Source organism: Carettochelys insculpta, chromosome 5, assembly GCF_033958435.1.
Source record: "Carettochelys insculpta isolate YL-2023 chromosome 5, ASM3395843v1, whole genome shotgun sequence".
Classification (NCBI taxonomy): Eukaryota; Metazoa; Chordata; order Testudines; family Carettochelyidae; genus Carettochelys; species Carettochelys insculpta.
In genome coordinates this window covers 18,659,562-18,679,974 of record NC_134141.1, presented here as the reverse complement: position 1 = coordinate 18,679,974, position 20,413 = coordinate 18,659,562, and the positions used below count along the sequence as shown (strand labels likewise).

Below are 20,413 nucleotides of genomic sequence, written 5' to 3'. Positions count from 1 at the left end.
TGATGATCAAATACCACTGTTTTTGTAAGAACAGAGGATATTAACCTTGGTCCTCACCAAATTCCAGTGTGGATAAATAGCTTGGCTCTGATTTCTGTTAGAGTTGACATTCTTCACTTCTTGCACTATAATGTCTACTAGTGCTACAAAGGATACACACGAACCACATTTAACCCCAGGGCAGTGGCATTTCAGAATACAAGATACAGAGCCCCAGCCTCTCAGAAAGATCTTTATGAGGAGTTCCATGTGCAGAGACCTTTAACAATGGCACATGACCTCACTGGTGGAGTTCTTCGCATGGGTGCAGGATCTGCCCACATGATGCTCCTTGCAGAATTACCACATTAGGTTGGTAACATGCTTTGGGAACTTTTTGTATGTGGGTGAAGTACTCTATGATCATAGTATATTGTGATATAAGAGGGAATTGTTCAGTGAATGAGAAAATGTATGCTTTAAATATTTTATCAAGCAATTAGACCATAAGCACACAAGAGAAATAATACAGCAAATTTTAATAAGCAAGCAACTAAGCAGTGATAAATAGATAAGACGACCTAGAAAAATATCATTTGATAACCTGGATGTTTAAGACTACCCCACAAAAATTACTGACTCAAAATATTTTCAACATGTGACCATTCAAAAAGGCAAAGACAACAAAGGACAAAAATAATACTTCTGTGTCAAGTGCATAAAAATAATCTTATTTACAGATTCTTGGAGAAAAACGTGAAGACGTTCCTTTAAAAATAAATATAGGTTAAAGGATAACATAGCCGCTAACTAACAAAACAACTTTGTGCAACAAATGAACATCTTTAAGTACTGAACAAAATCACAGAGGAACATAAACACAATCTTGCAGACATACTAGACATACATAAATCTTCCACATGCTGCCACGGACAACTTTCCAAAGCAAAAAACATAGAAGGACCTGATATAAACACTAACTTTGATTTTAAAAAGGCAAGTATTTTTACTTCTAAAATTAACAACTTCTTACCAAGACTTTTTATTTACCATGAATGCCCTCCCTTACGATGCCAGTTGTCAGACATGATGGAGGCCAATCACAGGCTTTATAAATAAGGCCTTGATTCTGCAAAGCGATTCATGGAAAGAAACTTCTATGCCTGTGCATAGCCCTCAATGGCTACGTCTACACTAGCCAAAAATTTCAAAATGGCCATGCAAATGGCCATTTTGAAGTTTACTAATGAAGCGCTGAAATACATATTCAGCACCTCATTAGCATGCGGGCGGCCGCAGCACTTCGAAATTGACGTGGCTTGCTGCCGCGCAGCTCGTCCAAACAGGGCTCCTTTTCAAAAGGACCCCGGCTACTTCGAAGTCCCCTTATTCCTATCTGCTCATAGGAATAAGGGGACTTCAAAGTAGCCAGGGTCCTTTCGAAAAGGAGCTCCTTCTGGACGAGCTGTGCAGCGGCAAGCCCCGTCAATTTCAAAGTGCCACAGCTTCCCGCATGCTAATGAGGTGCTGAATATGTATTTCAGCACTTCATTAGTAAACTTCAAAATGGCCATTTGCATGGCAATTTCAAAGTTTTTGGCTAGTATAGACACGGCCAATGAGGTCAATGGTGCTCTGTATAAAAGCAGTCTCTGCCTATGCACCATATCGCAGGATCAATGCTTGAATGCATGTCTTTCTAATTAACTGTGTATAAATATTATTTGTATGTATATATTTGAGCTCAAATCCGACAATTCGTATGTGGACACATTGGGGCAGCAGGGTCTAATCAGGGCTTTAAAAAACTGCTCTAGTGAATTTAATAGCAAAGGGGGGCTTATAAAATGTGACCATAAGAGCAAAATTACGTCTGAGGCTGCATTCTCTGCCACTTGATTGCCTACAATGAGTATAGAATTTGGCACAGCAATGTCAGATTTCTATTTCAAACATCTTTTTCTAAGAGTTTATAAAAATTGACCATAAAAAACACATTCCAGGATGAAACCTGGCTGACAATACTTTAATCATTACTCTTTTTAAATAATTTTTAAAATTAATTTCAAGGTTGTTTTGCATAGCTATAGCTCACACAAATAAGTCACAGTTTAAAAAATAGATTTAATTTACACATGGTGGCAAAATATCTATAGACACACTCATTAAAATCCAAAAGAACTGCCCAAGACACCCAAGTTCAGTTGTCAGACTCCTAACACTACTGACTTCAGCTATCTTCTGTTCAGGAACAGGGCTCCATTTGTTATTTTCTTTCCAGAATTAGGGCATATCATATTAAACTTGGAAAAGCATTTACTGCACATGCACACAAATTACTTTCCATATGGAATTTGAACATGTTTTTTGGAAAAGGAATGCATACCACAAATGCCTGTTTACAGCATCCAGATCTACGATAATACCAAGAAGAGAAGCTCCATCTACTGGGTATCTAATTTCTTGTTTTAGAAGTGCCAAAATACTGTACATACTGTCCTTTAATGAACCACCCTCGGTTATTAAACTGCCATCACATTGGAGTTCTAGATTTGTCCATAAAAGTTCAATAAAGAATCAATTTGGAAATCATGGATGTGCCCATTCTATCTGGCATTACACTCTCTGCCTTGCTGCAAAAACGTTTGCGGATTAGTTGCCTGAAGATAAAATCTCTAAGAAAATGTAGTTTTCAAAAGACACCTAAAAAGCACAGCTCTCTCCCTGAAAACTTTTTTTTTTTTTTTTTTTTTATATAAAAAAAAAAAAAAAAAAACCAAAAAAAAACCCAAAAAACCCAAGTGGTAAATTACTTTAACTCAAAAAAAAAAAAAAGTCCACATTTTATAAATTAAACAGTAGAAGTCACCAGCTGTATTCTTAAAATGTTGCAGCTCAGAAAATATCTAATATTGCTACAGCTAGTATCCACTTTTTCTTGAGTTTGAGGTAAGACTGGTAACTTCACCTGAGACTGTTCCATCTCAGAGAGACCTGTTTTTTATGTACACAAGAAAGGACTGAAATAGTATGTTCAGTCATTAAAGGTCTGAGTTGTACTGCTACTGAAGTCAGTGGAGGCTCTGCCATTTACTTCAATAGGCGAAGGACTGGGGCCCAAGGTCCTGATCCCGCCAACACCTATAAACACAGACTGGCTTTAATGGAAGCAGCTGTAGACAAAATCACTCACATGCTTTAATATTTGCAGACTCAGCCCAAATGAGGAAACAAAAGACTAAGCAATTAGGTGTGATGCTTTCTTTTTTACTCCTATTCTAATAAATATACTATAATTGTGTCATTTGTACATTAATGATGTTAAGAGTTAGAGAGTTTAAAATATCTACTGAATGACGGGATTTTTTTAGAAAACTCAATAGAAGTCTTGTCTTGAATTTCTACAGGGCTGAGCATCTGTAGATCCCACTGACTACACATGGAGCTGTAAGCACATGGCTTTACTTTGTTGGGGACAATATTAGTTGATTTTTGGAAAGTAGTTCATAGTCATATGAACTGATGCCTTTAATAAAAATGTCATATGGATGCTTGTGCATGTACAGCACCTGTTTAGCATGAAAGGCCTAAAGATTAATTAGGACAACGGGCCAGTACAGACTCTTCTGTACTATTCAAGTCCACCACTTGAAGTGTCCAAATTTTCAATGTATCAATGGCAAACATTTGAAGAACAAGAGAAAGGGAACAATTCACATTCCTCTATATTAAAACAACAGTAAGTCATTTATAAACAGGCAGGAATCGTATCATTAATTCACCCCAGCGTTCCTAAATCCTACAAATACTGTGATCTCTCGAGATTACAACCATGTATAATTTGACTTGTTTGCTTCGTAGGGTTCATTCAAGTATCTCCTTTATTCCAAGTGTGATCAGACTTGAGCTTTCCTTTTCAGTTCAGCTAAAACCTCAACATGGTAGGCATTGAAAACCATCAAGTTTCACATGGTTTTGATACTAAACCAAGTATTTGTTGAGGTTTGCTCAAAACCGACTTAGTTCACTTGAGAAGTTTATAAATTTGACCAGCCCTTTTAACAAACCTGTCCAGTTTCCAATGAAACTAAGTTAAGTTTCCAGTGGTTGGGGGTTTGTTATATTTCATGCAGCTCTAATTGGACCTCCATTTACTGACCTAGGCAAAATTAGTTGAAGTAAGGATGGCATTCTCTCTGGACTCTGAATATCCTGGGTTTACAATACATTATTAGAGTATCTGCAGTATCTAAATACTTTACAAATTCACTCAAATTCCTGGCAAGAGTAGAAGCCTTGATTCGGATCTCAGACCAGTTTGACACCAAATGTAAATTCTTTGATTTTACTGACACGATGATATAATGAGATCAAACAACAGCCTGTGAGGCAAGGCAAGTGCACCAGTGCAGAGCAGCAGAAACTAGGAACTGAATTTCTCATGTTTCACACAGTATCAGCAAAATAGCTGTGTTAGTCTGTATCTATAAAAACAACAAGGAGCCCTGTAGCACCTCAGAAACTAGCGGATTCATTAGGGCAGAAACATAAGGGTATAACCCATGAAAGCTTGTGCTCTAATAAATCTGCTTGTCTCTAAGGCACTAACAGGACTCCTCAATGTTTTTCAAGTTTTGCAACTAATATATACATATAAATCCATGCTAAGGAGAAAATATAAATCCTTCATTTTTCTTTTTTTAAAAAAGTCATAAAAGTACAAAAGTAAAATTATTTAGGGCAGATAGAGACTTTGTTATTTATATATTGCAGCAGTTCTTCATGAGTGTTGATTTTTTGACAGCTGGCTCTGCCAGGTTGGTTACTGACCCGGCGTCTTCATTGTCACTTCTTTTTCGCACTTCACTGTAAAACAGCAATGAAATAAAATTACTAAGACACAGCTTGGTGACAGACACTCAAAATATGTTACACAAAGCAATAAAAAAAGAAAGCACTGCCCATCAGCCGCCACTGCTTTCTAACTTAAAATGCACAAACTGTCCAACTGGATAATTATCTTTATGGACTGGGCTTGAGTGAAATCCTCTACAATTTTTGCTTACTGCTGCCATTCCAAAATGCCCTGCAAAAGTGAAAAATTACCACAAGGAAATAAGTATATTTGATATGTGAAAAATACTAATTTTAAATCTGATTTAAGGTCTAGACAATGAGTTATGCTGTCTTTACTGCCTTTCCCATCCCCCCCTTTTATTTGTTCCATTCCTCATATCACAGCAGGTGGCGGCACAGGGCCCTAACTGTGCATATATTAAAGTGAGAAACTATGATACAGTTAGTGATCTAGTCTGAAAAATGCAGCATACTGTCAGACACTTTGTTACAAAAATGCTTATAATTGGGTTGCTTGTGATTTTCAATTTTGTACATGTATTATTAATGAGTCTTGTAAAGTCCCAATTCTATACACAATACTCACACTGAGTAGTTCCACTATAATCAGTTACTGGCATGTATGGTACCACAGCAGTAGAGACAAACCCTGTATCATGCCAGCTGACAGGAACAACAAGTGGGGTAATTGCCCTGGGGCCTAGCAATTTAAAAGGGCCCCAGGCTCTCAGACCCCAACACTGCTACAGAAGCAACAGCAATGGTCAGAGCCCCAGGGACCTTTAAATGGCTGCTGGAGTACTTAGTGGTGCTCAAGGGCTGGCTGGGAGAGGCTAGTCCCAAGCCCTGCCCCTTCTGCTCGAGGCCGCACCTCTTCCAAGATCCAGAGCTGCACCCCACCACTTTACCCTAGGCTCTGTAAATTCCGTCAGCCAACTGGCCCTAAAGACAGGTGACATAGTTCTGCAAGTCTAACTTTACCTCTGAAATGTTAAGTCAGAGAGGATTACTTCTGCAAAATGAGAAATATTAATCTTGGAGTATAACCTGCCATTTTAGACCAAACTCTTGAAACTTGTCTACTGCCTCTGCCATTGTTCTCAACTATAGCAACTATTAACAGATGCTTCAGAAATCAGTTTACACTAAACCAGTGAAACTACAGATTAAAATCATACTCAACATACTGAAAAGGGGATATGCAAGATACAAAGAGAATCCCTTAACAAATGTAACTCCTGATAGTGTTGTAAATGTTGCCTTAAATGTGTTTTTCACCTGTGATTTAACATAATGTAACTGTGCGGTATGGGCTCAGAGATCTCTAATAGCACTGTGCACTGTTGCGTTCATAGTTAAATTCCTGAAAATGGATCATACAAGTTAACAATTAACTTCCTATTGATATTTGATGATAAATGAATGGCTATACCTCTGCTACACCAGTTCTCGCTGGAAGTACAGGTATTTTTACATTTTCTCACTGAGAAATTAGCTTTACTTCTTTTGAATAACCTAACTTTTTATTCAAGCTTTTATTGCTAAAGATACTGTTCTATGGCAAAACCAAATACCTACCTTTCAAATCAAAAGATTTAAGTTTTCTAGCAAGCTACAGAATAACAGCAACTAAATATGGTGAATAATTGACTCCAGTTTGGAGTTCCCTGTATTAAATGTAATACATATGGTTTATCCTTAAGCATGAATCCAATTTTACTTTTATCTACAAACTAAATATATTATCCAACAAAGCTATTATTTGCTATTAGAAATGCAGCTACATACCGAGCAAGATGAAGAACTGCTTCTACAATATTAGATCCATCTTTAGCACTTGTTTCACAGAAGAGTGCATTATAATTCTGTGAGAAGAAAACAAAAAGATCAGCTATATCATCTAAATATGGACTCCAAATAATTGCCATGGAAAATTTAAGAACTGTTGAAGAGCAGGTTTAACAAATTTAACTGGACAGGATTTTTTTTTTTAATCATTTTCATACTTGGCAGATGTTAGCTTTAATACTAAAATAACTAATGTATTTTCAGTTTTATAGCTTTTTATCCCTATGAGCTTTTAAAGGTCTGCAACTGATTCAGGAACAAAACCTGGTCACAAGGTCCAGTCTGAACACTCTCTCCTGTGAGGCTGCAGACCAGAAGCTGTAAAGCTGCAACTGGTGAAGCCAGTTATCACAGAATATTAGAATCATAGAACACTAGGACCGGAAGGGGCCTCAAGAGGCCATCGAGTCCAGTCCCCTGCCCCGACGGCAGGACCGACCACTATCTACACCATCCCTGATAGACATCTATCTAATCTGTTCTTAAATATCTCCAGCGAGGGAGATTCCACAACCTCCCTTGGCAACTTAATCCAGTACTTGACCACCCTGACAGTTAGGAACTTTTTCCTAATGTCCAACCTAAACTTCCCTTGCTGCGGTTTAAGTCCATTGCCTCTTGTTCTCTCCTCAGAGGCCAAGTTTTCTCCCTCCCCCTTATGACACCCTTTAAGATATCTGAAAACCGCTATCATGTCCCCCCTCAATCTTCTTTTTTCCAAGCTAAACAAGCCCAATTCTTTCAGCCTTTCTTCATAAGTCATGTTCTCCAGACCTTTTATCATTCTAGTTGCTCTTCTCTGGACCTTCTCTAATTTCTCCACATCTTTCTTGAATTGGGGTGCCCAGAACTGGACACAAGATTCCAGCTGAGGTCTAACCAGCGCAGAGTAGAGCAGTAGAATGATTTCTCGGAAGGGATCTCAAGGGGCCCACTGTGTCCATTACCCTGCACTCATGGCAGGACCAAGCATGATTTAAATCATCCCTGACAGACATCTAACCTACTCTTAAATATCTCCAATGATGGAGATTCCACAACCTCCCTAGACAATTCATTCTAGTGGTTAACCACCCTAACAGTTAGGAAGTTTTCCTAATGTCCAGCCTAAGCCTCTCTTGCTACTATTGCCACTTGTCCTACCATCCGATAAGGAGAATTTTTCTCCCTCCCCCTTTTAACAACTTCTTAGGTACTTGAAACTGTTATCTCCCCTTCTCTTCTCCAAGCTAAAACTTTCAGTTGTTCATCATGGGTCATATTTTTTAGACCTTTAATAATTTTAGTTGCTCTTCTCTGCACATTCTCCAATTTCTCCACATCTTTACTGAAATGTGGTGCCCAGAATAGACATAATACTTCAGTTGAGGCCTGAACAGCGCGTATAAGAGCAGAAATATTACTTTTTGTGCCTTGTTTACAACGCTCCTGTTAATGCATCCCAAAATGATGTTTGGTTGTTTTGCAACAGTGTCACACTGTTGACTCATATTTAACTTGTGGTCCACTGACTCCTAGATTGCTGTCTGCAGCACTCCTTCCTAGACAGTTATTTCCCTTTTGTATGTGTGAAACTGATTGTTCTTTCCTACGTGGAATAATTTGCATTGGTCCTCATTGAGCTTATCCTATTTCTAGTCTCCACAAAACCTTGTTTTTAACAAGCTACATTAGCATCCACAACTCTTGGCCAAACACATATTTGCACAGAAAATGGCTGCTTCTGCACTGTCACAGATCTACCAACCAAGCAAAAGTCTTGCTCCATTACTGGCCAGCCAACAGCAAGCTGTTAGTGGGGGAATCCAGTTAAAGCACAACTCCACAGCTAAGCAGGATAACCCAGATTTCCTGCAGAAACACCCAAAACCAAATCATGACAAAATTGCTACAGCCATGGCTAGAAAGTAGTGCAGAACTACTGTTAGGAACTGAATTGAAGATATGTGGATGTTCAGATTCTATGGATTTCAAGAAGAGCTAGGCAGTTAAAATCTGTTGATAATCTTGGCTTTGGAAACCCAAATACTCCAGTTTCAGTACCTCTATGAGCACAGGAGAAACAGAAGCTATCCTCACATTCTCTCACTAATTTGCCTCATACTGGAAGTAGAATACAAACATATCCTCATGCTGAATGGGAAAAATCGGTCATGCTTAGGGTAACCAGGTGTCCTGATTTCACTGGGACAGTCCCGATATGTGCAACTGTCTGGTGTAGTCTCCTATTGCCCTTCCCACACACACACGCACACACTCCCTGTCTCAATTTTTTCTCACTTGCTGTCTGTTCACTCAACTCACACTCATGAATTCCTACACCACTTTTATGAGAATGTCAACAATGTAGCAATCTGTCATGACAACACTGAACTGAGACAGCCAATGCATTTCACAGAGACTAACAAATGACCATTTTAGATAACATTTTTCATCCTGATCAAGTATGCACACACCATTTAAGGCCAAATTCCATCTTAGTGAATATAAGATGAAACTCTTTGCCTCAGTTATTTCTGTGAATTATCCAGGCCTCATCTTGAAGTTTAAGACCAATTAAACTTGAAACAATTAGATTTAGATCTTACCATTGCCAGTTTTTCTCCATAGTTGATTGGTACACATTTTTGTCCTTCTTCTGAAGCTGTTTGGCGAAGATCTGCCTTGTTACCCACCATCATGATTGGAATATTTTCATGAGTTGAATCCTGTAATAAATACACAGAATATTTACCCTTTGAAAATTCTGAATACAAAAATCATCAGGTTATTGGAACATAAATATGAATTACTTCACTCCAAAACATCTAAAAGAACTGCAACACTAACACAAGAAATGATGACAGATAATATATGCAGTCATGTTGAACAGTTTGCACATAAAAAAACCTGCCTGTGTCTACACTAGCCCCCTTCTTTGAAGGGTCATAGTAATCAGCCTGAGCAGGGAATAATAATGATGAAGTGCTGTGATGAATATGCAGCACCGCATTAAACTAATTCTCCCCTCGGCAACCTCAAAGTGCTCTTACGCCCAAAAATTCTTCAAAGGACCCAATGGTTTCCCCAAGGAGATCTGTATTTACTAGATAAATCTTATAGAAATTAATACAACCCATTATGGCTCAAAAAAAAGACATAGGTAAGGGCAACAAAAATGATTAGGAATACACAACAGCTTCCATCCCCGGAGAGATTAAAAAGAGTGGGATTGTTCAGATTAAAAAAAGAGAAGATGGAGGGAAAGATGAGACAGAGACCCATAAATTCATGAAAAGTGTAGAAAAAATAAGCAAGTGTTTTTACCCCTTCTCATAACATTATAATTTAAATAGTCACCTCATAAAATTAATTGGCAGTGGGTTTAAAACAATCATAAAAGAATATTTATTCATACAGCACAGCGTCTACCTGTGGAACTCATTACTAACGGATGTCATGAAGGCCAGAAGTTTAACTGAGTCAAAAGAATTGTTAGGTAAGTACACAAACAGGTCTATCAACCAAGATGGTAAGGCATGTAACTCTATTCTCCAATTGTCCTTAAGCTCCCACTGCCAGAAGCTGGGACTGGACAACAGAATGGATCACTACAAATTGCTCTGTTCTGTTCATTGCTTGTGAAACATCAGGCATTGACAACCATCAGTACACAGGATATTGGGCCAGAGAGGAAATGGGCTGGACTCAGTAAGTCCACTTCTATGTTATTTTAGAGGACACAATTACCATAGAAAAAGGGGCTGATTCCATTTTCCTGGTTATAAAAACAGCATTCTAAGAGGCAAATAATTTTTTATTCTAATCCCTTTCTTTTCTACTAAAGATCTTCGGGTGCTTCTTGTTTGAATATCTCACTATCCCTAAAATGACCAATCTCAGAGGGGTAGCTGTTAGTCTGCAGCTTCACAAAAAAATTAGTCGTGTAGCACCTTAAAAACTAACAAGCTTATTTGTTAGGTCATGAACTTTTGTGGGTAAGACCCACTATGTTAACCCATGCCAGAGTACATCCAATAGAAATGCCAATTTCCAAATAATAAAAAACAAAGGTATTTCACAGAGTTCATACTGTTAAGTTCTTACCTCAATCATATCCACCCATTCTCGTACATTAAGAAAACTCTTTTCACATGTCACATCATATAAAAGTAACACACCATCTGCTCTTCTGAAGTATGACTTGGCAATACTTCGAAATCTTTTAGGAAAAGAATGTTTAAGACGTTTTAAACATAAACTGTAATATTACTATCATTAATAATAAATCAGCATTGTATTAGCCGAATCTGTTAATTACATTTCTCTCCCCCACAACCTTATCAAGAAAAATGTGACAAACTTGAATACACAGGTCGAATTTCTCTGGTTCAGCACCCTTGAGATGCAACTGGTGCCAGATGAGAGAATTTGCTGGACGACAGGAGGTCAATATTTTCTAGCACATTACTACCACTTCCAGTGCTTACTGGGCTCTTGGAAGACATTAGGGGTAAATTACAGCACAGAACACTGACAGCCAAGACTGGCAGCTGTAAACAAACTTTACAGGACCACGGGAAACTTGAACACACTGATGGTAAGCGGTTGTCCAGATAACTAAAATCATGTTAGATTATGGGTTTGCCAGACAAGAGATTGCAGAATTAGACAGGTTCAACCTGTATTACTGAATTCACATAACGGTTTCTGCAAATTCTGTGTGCACTACTACAAACGCTACATTAAAATCTACAATAGCCGACAGTGCAGTCAGACAAAATTTTACAGTAAATAGCTACATACATGAAGGACACCTTGCCCTCTCAACTTACAGTGATATGGTTGCATGTTTATGTAAGAGGCAAGTTCAAAAATGCAGTGGGCTGGATCCACTTCTAAGCCGTGTCTACACGTGCACGCTACTTCGAAGTAGCGGCACTAACTTCGAAATAGCGCCCGTCACGGCTACACGCGTCGGGCGCTATTTCGAAGTTAACTTCGACGTTAGGCGGCGAGACGTCGAAGTCGCTAAGCCCATGAGGGGATAGGAATAGCGCCCTACTTTGACGTTCAACATCGAAGTAGGGACCGTGTAGTCATTGCGCGTCCCGCAACTTTGAAATAGCAGGGTCCGCCATGGCGGCCATCAGCTGAGGGGTTGAGAGACGCTCTCTCTCGAGCCCCTGCGGGGCTCTATGGTCACCGTGGGCAGCAGCCCTTAGCCCAGGGCTTCTGGCTGCTGCTGCGGCAGCTGGGGATCCATGCTGCAGGCACAGGGTCTGCAACCAGTTGTCGGCTCTGTGGATCTTGTGTTGTTTAGTGCAACTGTGTCTGGGAGGGGCCCTTTAAGGGAGCGGCTTGCTGTTGAGTCCGCCCTGTGACCCTGTCTGCAGCTGTGCCTGGCACCCTTATTTCGATGTGTGCTACTTTGGCGTGTAGACGTTCCCTTGCAGTGCCTATTTCGATGTGGTGCTGCGCAATGTCGAAGTTGAACATCGACGTTGCCAGCCCTGAAGGATGTGTAGACGTTATTCATCGAAATAAGCTATTTCGATGTAGGCTTCACGTGTAGACGTAGCCCTAGTGTGACAATTCTGAAGCCAGTAAAATGGGGATGGAACTGGGATGAATCCCTCAGTTGTAGAGGGTCTTCTTTTCAATAAGCACATAATAGCCAGCTGCAAAGCTAAAATTACTGACAAGGTTTTACATTGCACATAATGATGAAGAAGAGTAGGCTAAACATATCTTTTAACTACATATTCCACACAGCACACACTTCACTCAATGCAAAAATAGACAGCACACCCAAATACAAATTCACTGAAGTGAATGGAGGGATTATAATTGACTATAGTGGAGTTAGATCAGGCATCTTAATATACGCACAACTGTGTCAGCTAAAACATATTGGATCACTGAAGGACAGGATCTCATAACATTTCATGGGGTTTATAAAATGCACAGATAGTTTACAGATCCTTTTATGAAAACATGTTTGTCACACTTCTCTTTAAAAGACCTTGGATGCCATCGAAGAGATAACTGACTCTGTTCAATGGGCATCAAACCCAAAGGACCTCAGTAGGAATTTAGGCCACTGAATACCTCATAAAACTGAGCCCTTTACAGAAGTAAAGGTCTGTAATAACAAAAGAAAAGTAAAGATTGAAAAGGAAAAATAGAAACAACATAGCCAAGAAACTTTTACTATTTTTCTTACAACTAGGAAAAAATAATCAGATGCTAATGATAATTCTTCACTAGGAAACAAGTCAATTCACATCTCCACCCAGAAATATGTTGAACATTACACTAACCTCTCCTGTCCTGCTGTGTCCCACAGCTGGAGCACTGTAGGTTCTCCATCAACAACAAGCCTTTTCATTTGAAAATCAACACCTTAAAATAAAAGAAGTGTACAGAACTAGTTGGCATGCATGATATCGGGTTTTGATGTAACAATAGCATTAATACTATTACCAACATCGCTAAAATTAGTAACTGATATTTAAAAAAAAAAAAAAAAAAATGGTATGTATATTGTGAGTCAAAGCTCAAGAGTTCAAACATCCCCAAAAATGCAGTCATCCTCCCAAGTGTATTTTGATGCTTTAACTTGGTTTTAGGGGGAAAAAATAAAAATACCCTCTAAAGCATTTACTCAGGAGCAGTGATTCAAATTTCACATGACAAACAGAAAGCATCATGTCACATTATGAACGTCTTTTACAGAAGGTCAGAAAATATTTTGTATAGTAGACCTTATTCCAAACTAATTCCAAGAAGTAAAACACATACTTTGTAGGCAGTCTTAACAAATCAGATCCCAGGAAAAGGGTACCTGGTTTTAAAAACCAACCTGACTGACTGAAAAAACCCTAAGTGCCCTGAGTTCACTGTTACTGCAAGGCCAAGAGGGGTCACAAGGTGTGCCCTGGGAAGAGCAAGAAAAATAAAATAAAATAAAATAAAATAAATGGCAGGAAAGAGATCACAGGAAACTGAAATATTTCTTTTTTCAATGTAGATACTGGGATTCTAATAGTGCAGCACCTCCACACTGATTTTAAACAGGTATCTTTGTGCAAAGTGTGTTCAGGAACATATTCCAAGTTTTATAAATATATCCAAGTTTTATCAATATAACTAGATGGGCCTGTTTCCCCCAGCCTCGTATTATAATTAGACACCCCTTTGCTTTAGCTCTTAAATCCTGGTCCAATACATTAGTTTGTGTATTTAGGAAAGCCTTACAAACTGAGGTGCAAGCAACTTTCAGACATCAGTCTACAGAGCAGTAGCAGAGACTTTCTGCAATTGCTTGGAGTAGCTCTGGCACTTGTACCTCCTCTATGCATATCCAGACAGCGATGAATGTGCTGCCTACATATAAGCTCTTATAACCCACAATGTCCCAAATCTATTGGGCAACATCAGAAAGCCTTTAATTCTACTGCACCCTAGGAGCATGCTCTATCTAGCTGGATGTTCCCAAATTCAGGCCACATCCATAATACAGAACCACACTATTCCTGTTGCAGGCATTGTCTTATGTCCATGGAAAGGCATATAATAATTCTTATTTCAAATAGTTTGCATTTGCATAACAAACGGGGGGGGGGTGGGGAGAAAAACCAAAAAACCCTCACACTTTTAAAATGACTGCAACTGCAGAAGTTCACAGATACCTACCGAGAGTTGCGCTGGTGTTTCCTCGAAATTCATTCTTGCAAAGTCTCAAAAGAAAACTGGATTTCCCTACCGCTGCATCCCCAGCAAGAACTATCTTGTAGGCTCTCTCTGAATTAGCATATTTCTGGTTACAATCTTCTGTGTCTGTCTAAAAGTAAAATGAGCCAACTGAAGCCATATTTAAAAAATGAGAATTTGTCATATAGTTAGGTATAATCAAACTAAAATATATAAATTGGTCTGGACTGGTTACCTGTGGAGAGAGGGCAGGGAGACACCTCCTTGTTGAAGCATTAGAGCTGCTTCGACTGACCGGTTGTGAGGATTTCCAATCTCCTGCTATACTGCTGTTATCAGGACTATAAGCCTCTTCATCTCGGATTTCTGGAACCTGTCCGTATGAACAAATGTTACTATTTTTGCAATATCATTTCAGACAAAGAATAGTGCTTTGAAGGGGAAGGCAAAGAGTGGCTGAAATTTAATTCTAAAACAGTTTGTATTAAGGGATAGATACAAAATGGGACAGACAATTCCACTGGTTGCAGGCTCAATACTATATCGTTTTCTGAACAATGAATTTGGGAAGCAGTCTTTAGACATACAGCCTCCAAAACCTGATGCTTCTCAGAACAGCAGTAATGAACAGACCTGGGCAGAGAAAGACAATTCAGTTTTACAGACCATCTTGATATTTGGAAATTCTGTTTCATTTGATTTGGAGAAAAACTCCAAAGTGTCAGAGATGGAGCCCTAGCAGTCTGTAGGGTGAGCTGCTCCAAAACCACAGATCCTGGAATGACAGGGTTCCCTGGCTTCAAGGCAGTGCATATTGTAAGCTGCTCCAAAGCTGCAGATTCTGGGAATCCACACTCTTGAAGACCCACATACCAAGGCTTCCAGGATCAAAACTTCCCGTCAAACTGCTAGGCTAGGCGGCCAAGGCACATTGGTAGCTTGTGGATGAAGCCTGAACTAACTCTACAGTATCTACTTTGTTGATAACAGTTTAGGACTTTAATCTTCAGGGCCAATAATTTATCAACTTTCACAAATATTTAAATCACTTTTACAACCTTATAAAAAGATACTGCTTCAAAAATAAGAAAATACAACTTCAGTCAGTTAAAATAAGACTCTTAAATCCACCGTGTGTTCCCTTAAGCATCCACAAAAGTATCCCATTAATTCTCTTTTAATGCTTATAAAGCAAAGACAAGTTAGGTTCCCCAAAAATCAAGTTCACCTCATTAACAGGGAACTAATTTTGACTCCAAAGTTCTTAGAAATGCAATAAGATTGGAGCTTACATCTGTATCAGAAGCATCACCACCAGAACTGTCCTGCATGCACTGTGACCTCTGAAAACTTCTCGGATGTCTCCACTCTGCTTCTGAATCATATTCATTTGAGTCTCTCAAAGTAGACAAACCACTGTCAAAACAGCTTTCAGACAAGCTATCAACATCACAGTTCATCTGTTGCAGAGGATCACAAAGTGCTAAACAGTCATCTTCATCCACACAGGAAGAAGGAGATGATCTGGTGACAGAAGTGGGTGAAAATATACTCTATTTAGGATCCGATACCCCAAAAAATAAAATGTTTCAGCTATATATTTTATTGCCCTTTATTGGGAAGAAATCTATTTATTTTTCTCTCCAAAAATAAGTTCATTTAATTTCTCTCTTGAGCAGTGAGCATTCAAACATTTCATTTAACATGCCATAGTGAGGATGCTGTGTTTATTCAGTTTTTCATAATGAGTTATTCTTACTCAAAAAGCAAAATGATTAAAAAAGTATACCATGAAAATACTAAAAACAGGACAGTAGAGAGGTTAGTTCCTGGAAAATGGCCTTTATGTACTGAATCAGAAAGTAAATGGATGCATCTACATTTTTAGCGCACAGATATTTGCTGGCCAGTAAATTATGAATATGAAAAGAGAAGTTACTCACTTGTGTAGTAATGATGGTTCTTCGAGATGTGTCCCTGTGGGTGCTCCACCATAGGTGTCGGGCTCACCCCAGCGCTGCAGATTGGAAACTTCTAGCAGTGTCCGTCGGGTCACGCAAGTGCCGATGCGTGCCGCTCCCGCACGCGCTCTCGGCCACCTGTGCGATCCAGTCCCCGCCAGTTCCTTGACCAACTGCCCCGGTTGCGCCAGAAAAACAATGGACAGAGATCCGAAGCGGGGAGGACGGGCAGGTAGTCTAGAATCACAGTTATAGGGGATGTCCAGAGGAGCTAGCTGTTTGGAAGAGCACCAGGAGGTAAAATGCGTCCACTTCTGCTTGTAAGTCTTTCTGGTGGAGGTCCTTCTACTGCACTCCAAGACTTGTTTCACTCCCTCCGAACATGTGCTCTCTAAGGCGCTTAGCCATGGATTAGCCATGCCTGTAGGCGGAGCCCCTGAGGATATGGGTGCACTATGGACCCTTGAGCCTGTGTGAGTAGGTCCGGCACTATCGGCAGGGGGAGTGGTGGGCGGCACGACATGCGCAGAAGCAGGGGAAACCACTGTTGTCGGTCCCAGGTAGGGACTATGAGTATCACGTGTGCTCTTTGCCTTCTGGCTTTCTCTAGAACCTTGTGGATGAGTATCACGGGAGGGAACGCATAGAGTAGAAGGCCCTTCCATGGGATCATGAAGGCATCTCCCAAGGACCCCTGTCCTCTGCTTGCTCTGGAGCAGTACTGAGGGCATTTCTTGTTGTGTTGGGTAGCAAACAAATCGACTTGGGGAAACCCCCATTTGTGGAATAGGTGTCAGAGCAGGTCGGAGCGGATCTGCCACTCGTGGGTGAACGCAAAGCGCCTGCTTAGTTGGTCCGCCTTCACATTGTGGACACCAGTTAAGTATGAAGCTTTTAGTGTTATCTTGTTGGCAACGCACCAGTTCCACAACCGGACCGCTTCTGTGCATAGCGCTCGGGATCAGGCCCCTCCTTGTCAATTGATGTAGAACATGGTGGAGGTGTTGTCAATATTGATCCCAACTACTTTGCCGTGCAGGTCCTTCCAAAAGCATCTGCACGCGTTGAACACTGCTCTGAGTTCCAGTACGTTGATGTGCAGTGTCTGTTCCACGGAAGACCACAGCCCTTGGGTTACTTTGCTGCCAATGTGCGCTCCCCATCCTATGTGGGAGGCGTCTGTTGTAAGAAAAAAAAAAAAACAAAAAAACGCAATTTGTGGCTGGTGGAAAGGCACCCCTACTAGCATGTTCTTGGGATCTGCGCACCATGCCAGCGATTTTCGCACCTCCGTCGGGGGCGATACTACCCTGTGTGCAGTATGGACTAATGGACTGTAAACGCTCGTCAACCAGTGCTGCAGGGCTTCACATGTGTAGCCTGGCATTCTGTATCACGAACGTGGCTGCCGCCATGCGCCCCAACAGTTGTGGACGTTAGGATTGGCACCGTGGGGCTGTACATCATAAACTTGTACCAGGGATTGGATCGTGCGGAAACAGGCATGGGGTAGGTATACTCTTGCTGTAATACAGTCTGTGTGTGCCCCTATGAATTCTATATCTTGCGTGGGCTCGGTCTTTGATTTTGCGAGGTTGATAACCAGGCCCAAGGAGATGAATGTGCTCGCGGTGACGTGTATCATGCATAGAACCTCTGCTTTCGAGACCCCTTTTAGTAGGCAGTCGTCCAGATATGGAAAAATGAACACACCCTGCCTCTGCAGGTACGCTGATACCACCGCCAGGGTTTTGGTAAAAACTCTGGGCGCTGAAGAAAGACCGAACGGAAGGACTCTGTATTGAAAATGCTCTTCGCCAACCTTGAAACGAAGGAAACGTCTGTGCGCCGGGTGGATCGTTATAAGAAAATAGGCGTCCTGTAAGTTGAGGGCTGCAAACCAATCTCCATCGTCCAGTGCCGTAACTAAGGAGGCAATTGTAGTCATCCTGAAGCGCTGTTTGCGCAAATACCGGTTGAGGGCCCGTAAGTCCAGAATTGGCCTCCAGCCTCCTGTTTTCTTCTCTGTTAGGAAGTATCGTGAGTAGAACCCCTTCCCTTGGAATTGTTCCGGTACTCTCTCTACCGCCCCTATGAGCATGAGATGATTTACCTCCTGTTTCAGCCTGGTCTCGTGGGAAAGGTTTGTGAGAGAGGACTAGGTGGGAGGTTTCTGTGGCAGGAGTGATTGGAAGGGGATCACATAACCCATGGCTATGATTTCCAGTACCCATTTGTCTGTCGTGATGTTTTGCCATTGGGAATAAAATGGTTTGAGGCGATGATGGAACATGTGTTGAGAGTGGCATTGAGAGATGGTCTTGATATTGCAGTCCTCGACACAGCCGTCAAACTTGCTTTCTTGAAGCTTGCCCCGAGGTTGCGCGACTTTGTTGAGGATGTCACCTGGAACCTTATACTGCTGCTGATGGTGGCGCCCGTGGTCGTAGCTTCGTTGATATTGTGCACGTTGCGGCTGATAGGCGTAGCACCTTTGCTGGGGATAGAACTTTTTTCTCCTGTATGGGGAGGTATATATACCCGAGGTCCTAAGTGTGGCCCTCGAGTCCTTGCTGGAGTGTAGGACCGAATTGGTTGATTCTGCAAATAGTTTTTGCTTATCAAATGGAAGGTCCACGATTTTTGTTTGTAGGTCTCTGGGAATACTGGACATCTGGAGCCAAGATTCCCTGTGCATGACCACTGATGTGGCCGTTGAGCGTGCCGCTTTGTCCGCCACGTCCAGGGTGATTTGAACTCCTACTCGCGAGGCTGCATAGCCTTCCTGAACAATCGCCTTCAGCACTGGTTTCTTATCCTCTGGGAGGAAGTCCATAAGAGGGGGTCAGTCTGGAGTAATTGTCGAAATTGTGGTTGGACAGGTGTGCCGCATAGTTCGCCATTCTTAGTAATAAAAGGTATAGTAGGAGTAGACCTTTTTGCCAAACAGGTCTAATTTCCTCGCATCCTTGTCCAACCCTCCTGATTTATATTGGGGTGTCTTAGACTTATGTTGTGACGATTCGACCGCCAAAGAATTTGGTTGTGGATGACTAAAAAGGAATTCCATTCCTTTGGCTAGAACAAAGTATTTCTTATCCGGCCTTTTATTTGTAGGCGGGATGGAGGCTGGGATCTGCCATATGTTGGTGGCTGATTCCATAATGGCTTCGTCCAGTGGAATGGCTATTTTGGAGGAAGCCGGGGGTCTTAGATTTTTCAGGAGTTTATGATGTTTCTCCTGCACCTCCGCTATTCGACTGTCCTGTGTGAATGCTACTCTCTTGAACAGCTCCTGGAATTGCTTAAGGTCATCCGAAGGAAAGATGTCCCCGGGGACACCCGCCTCATCCCGAGAGGACGAGGAGGTGCCGCTGCAGTATACCTCCTCTAATTCTTCTGACCCTTGAGTTTGTTGATATACCCGCTCTTTTGCGGGTTGTGAAGGAAGGTCCCTGGACTCTGGACCAGTGTCTGTCTGGGGAAGCTGTGTTCCTCCCCCGGAGTGGGACTGTTTGAGGGGGTGTCAGCGGGGTGTGGGTGGGGATCTGCCCCTGGATCTGGACCCCCGATGCCTGTGTTCAGTATGATAAGGGCGGCCATGGCAACACGGGCAAGGGTCCAGAGATGGAGATCTGGACCACGATCGTGATGTGTACATATGGTATCTGGAAGAGCGTGATCTCCATGACGACATTGAAAATGGCGGAGATGATCTGTGATAGTATTCATAGCGGCCCACACTGGAAAATGGTGATGGTGGTTGAAGGAACGGGGAGGGAGGTCTGAGACAGGCCGTTGGAGTGGCTGCCTGGCGCGGTGTGTGTGTGTCTCAGTTGGGGGGGAGCGATGATAGCAGCGCAATGACGTCCGGAGCCGGACTGTGGTGCTGGGTTTTTGTCTTTGCCTTCCCCTGCCCCTGCGAAGCAGGCGCCACTCCCTCCAGTGCCGGGGAGCTCGGGGCCGCTGTCAGTGCCGCGCTCAGTGCCGCTGCATGCGGTGCCGCGCGGATAGCTTCCTCCCGCACCCTTTGGCCCCGTTCCGGGTGCCCCTCCTCCAGTGCCGCAAGGGGC

General features: G+C 41.6%; 1 protein-coding gene across 1 annotated transcript in view; it reads right to left on the bottom strand.

The window, feature by feature from the left end:
* Positions 1-2,788: 2,788 nt before the first annotated feature.
* RASEF (RAS and EF-hand domain containing) overlaps positions 2,789-20,413 on the bottom strand; it is a 58,522-nt gene continuing 40,897 nt past the window's right edge. Inside the window, exons 10-17 of the mRNA XM_074994064.1 lie at positions 15,672-15,903; positions 14,615-14,752; positions 14,362-14,509; positions 12,987-13,068; positions 10,771-10,885; positions 9,273-9,392; positions 6,625-6,701; positions 2,789-4,845 (exon numbers count right to left, since the gene is read on the bottom strand). Of these exons, the coding sequence (XP_074850165.1) occupies positions 4,740-4,845; positions 6,625-6,701; positions 9,273-9,392; positions 10,771-10,885; positions 12,987-13,068; positions 14,362-14,509; positions 14,615-14,752; positions 15,672-15,903 (1,018 nt within the window). The 3' untranslated portion in view covers positions 2,789-4,739. The remainder of the gene's footprint in view (positions 4,846-6,624; positions 6,702-9,272; positions 9,393-10,770; positions 10,886-12,986; positions 13,069-14,361; positions 14,510-14,614; positions 14,753-15,671; positions 15,904-20,413) is intronic.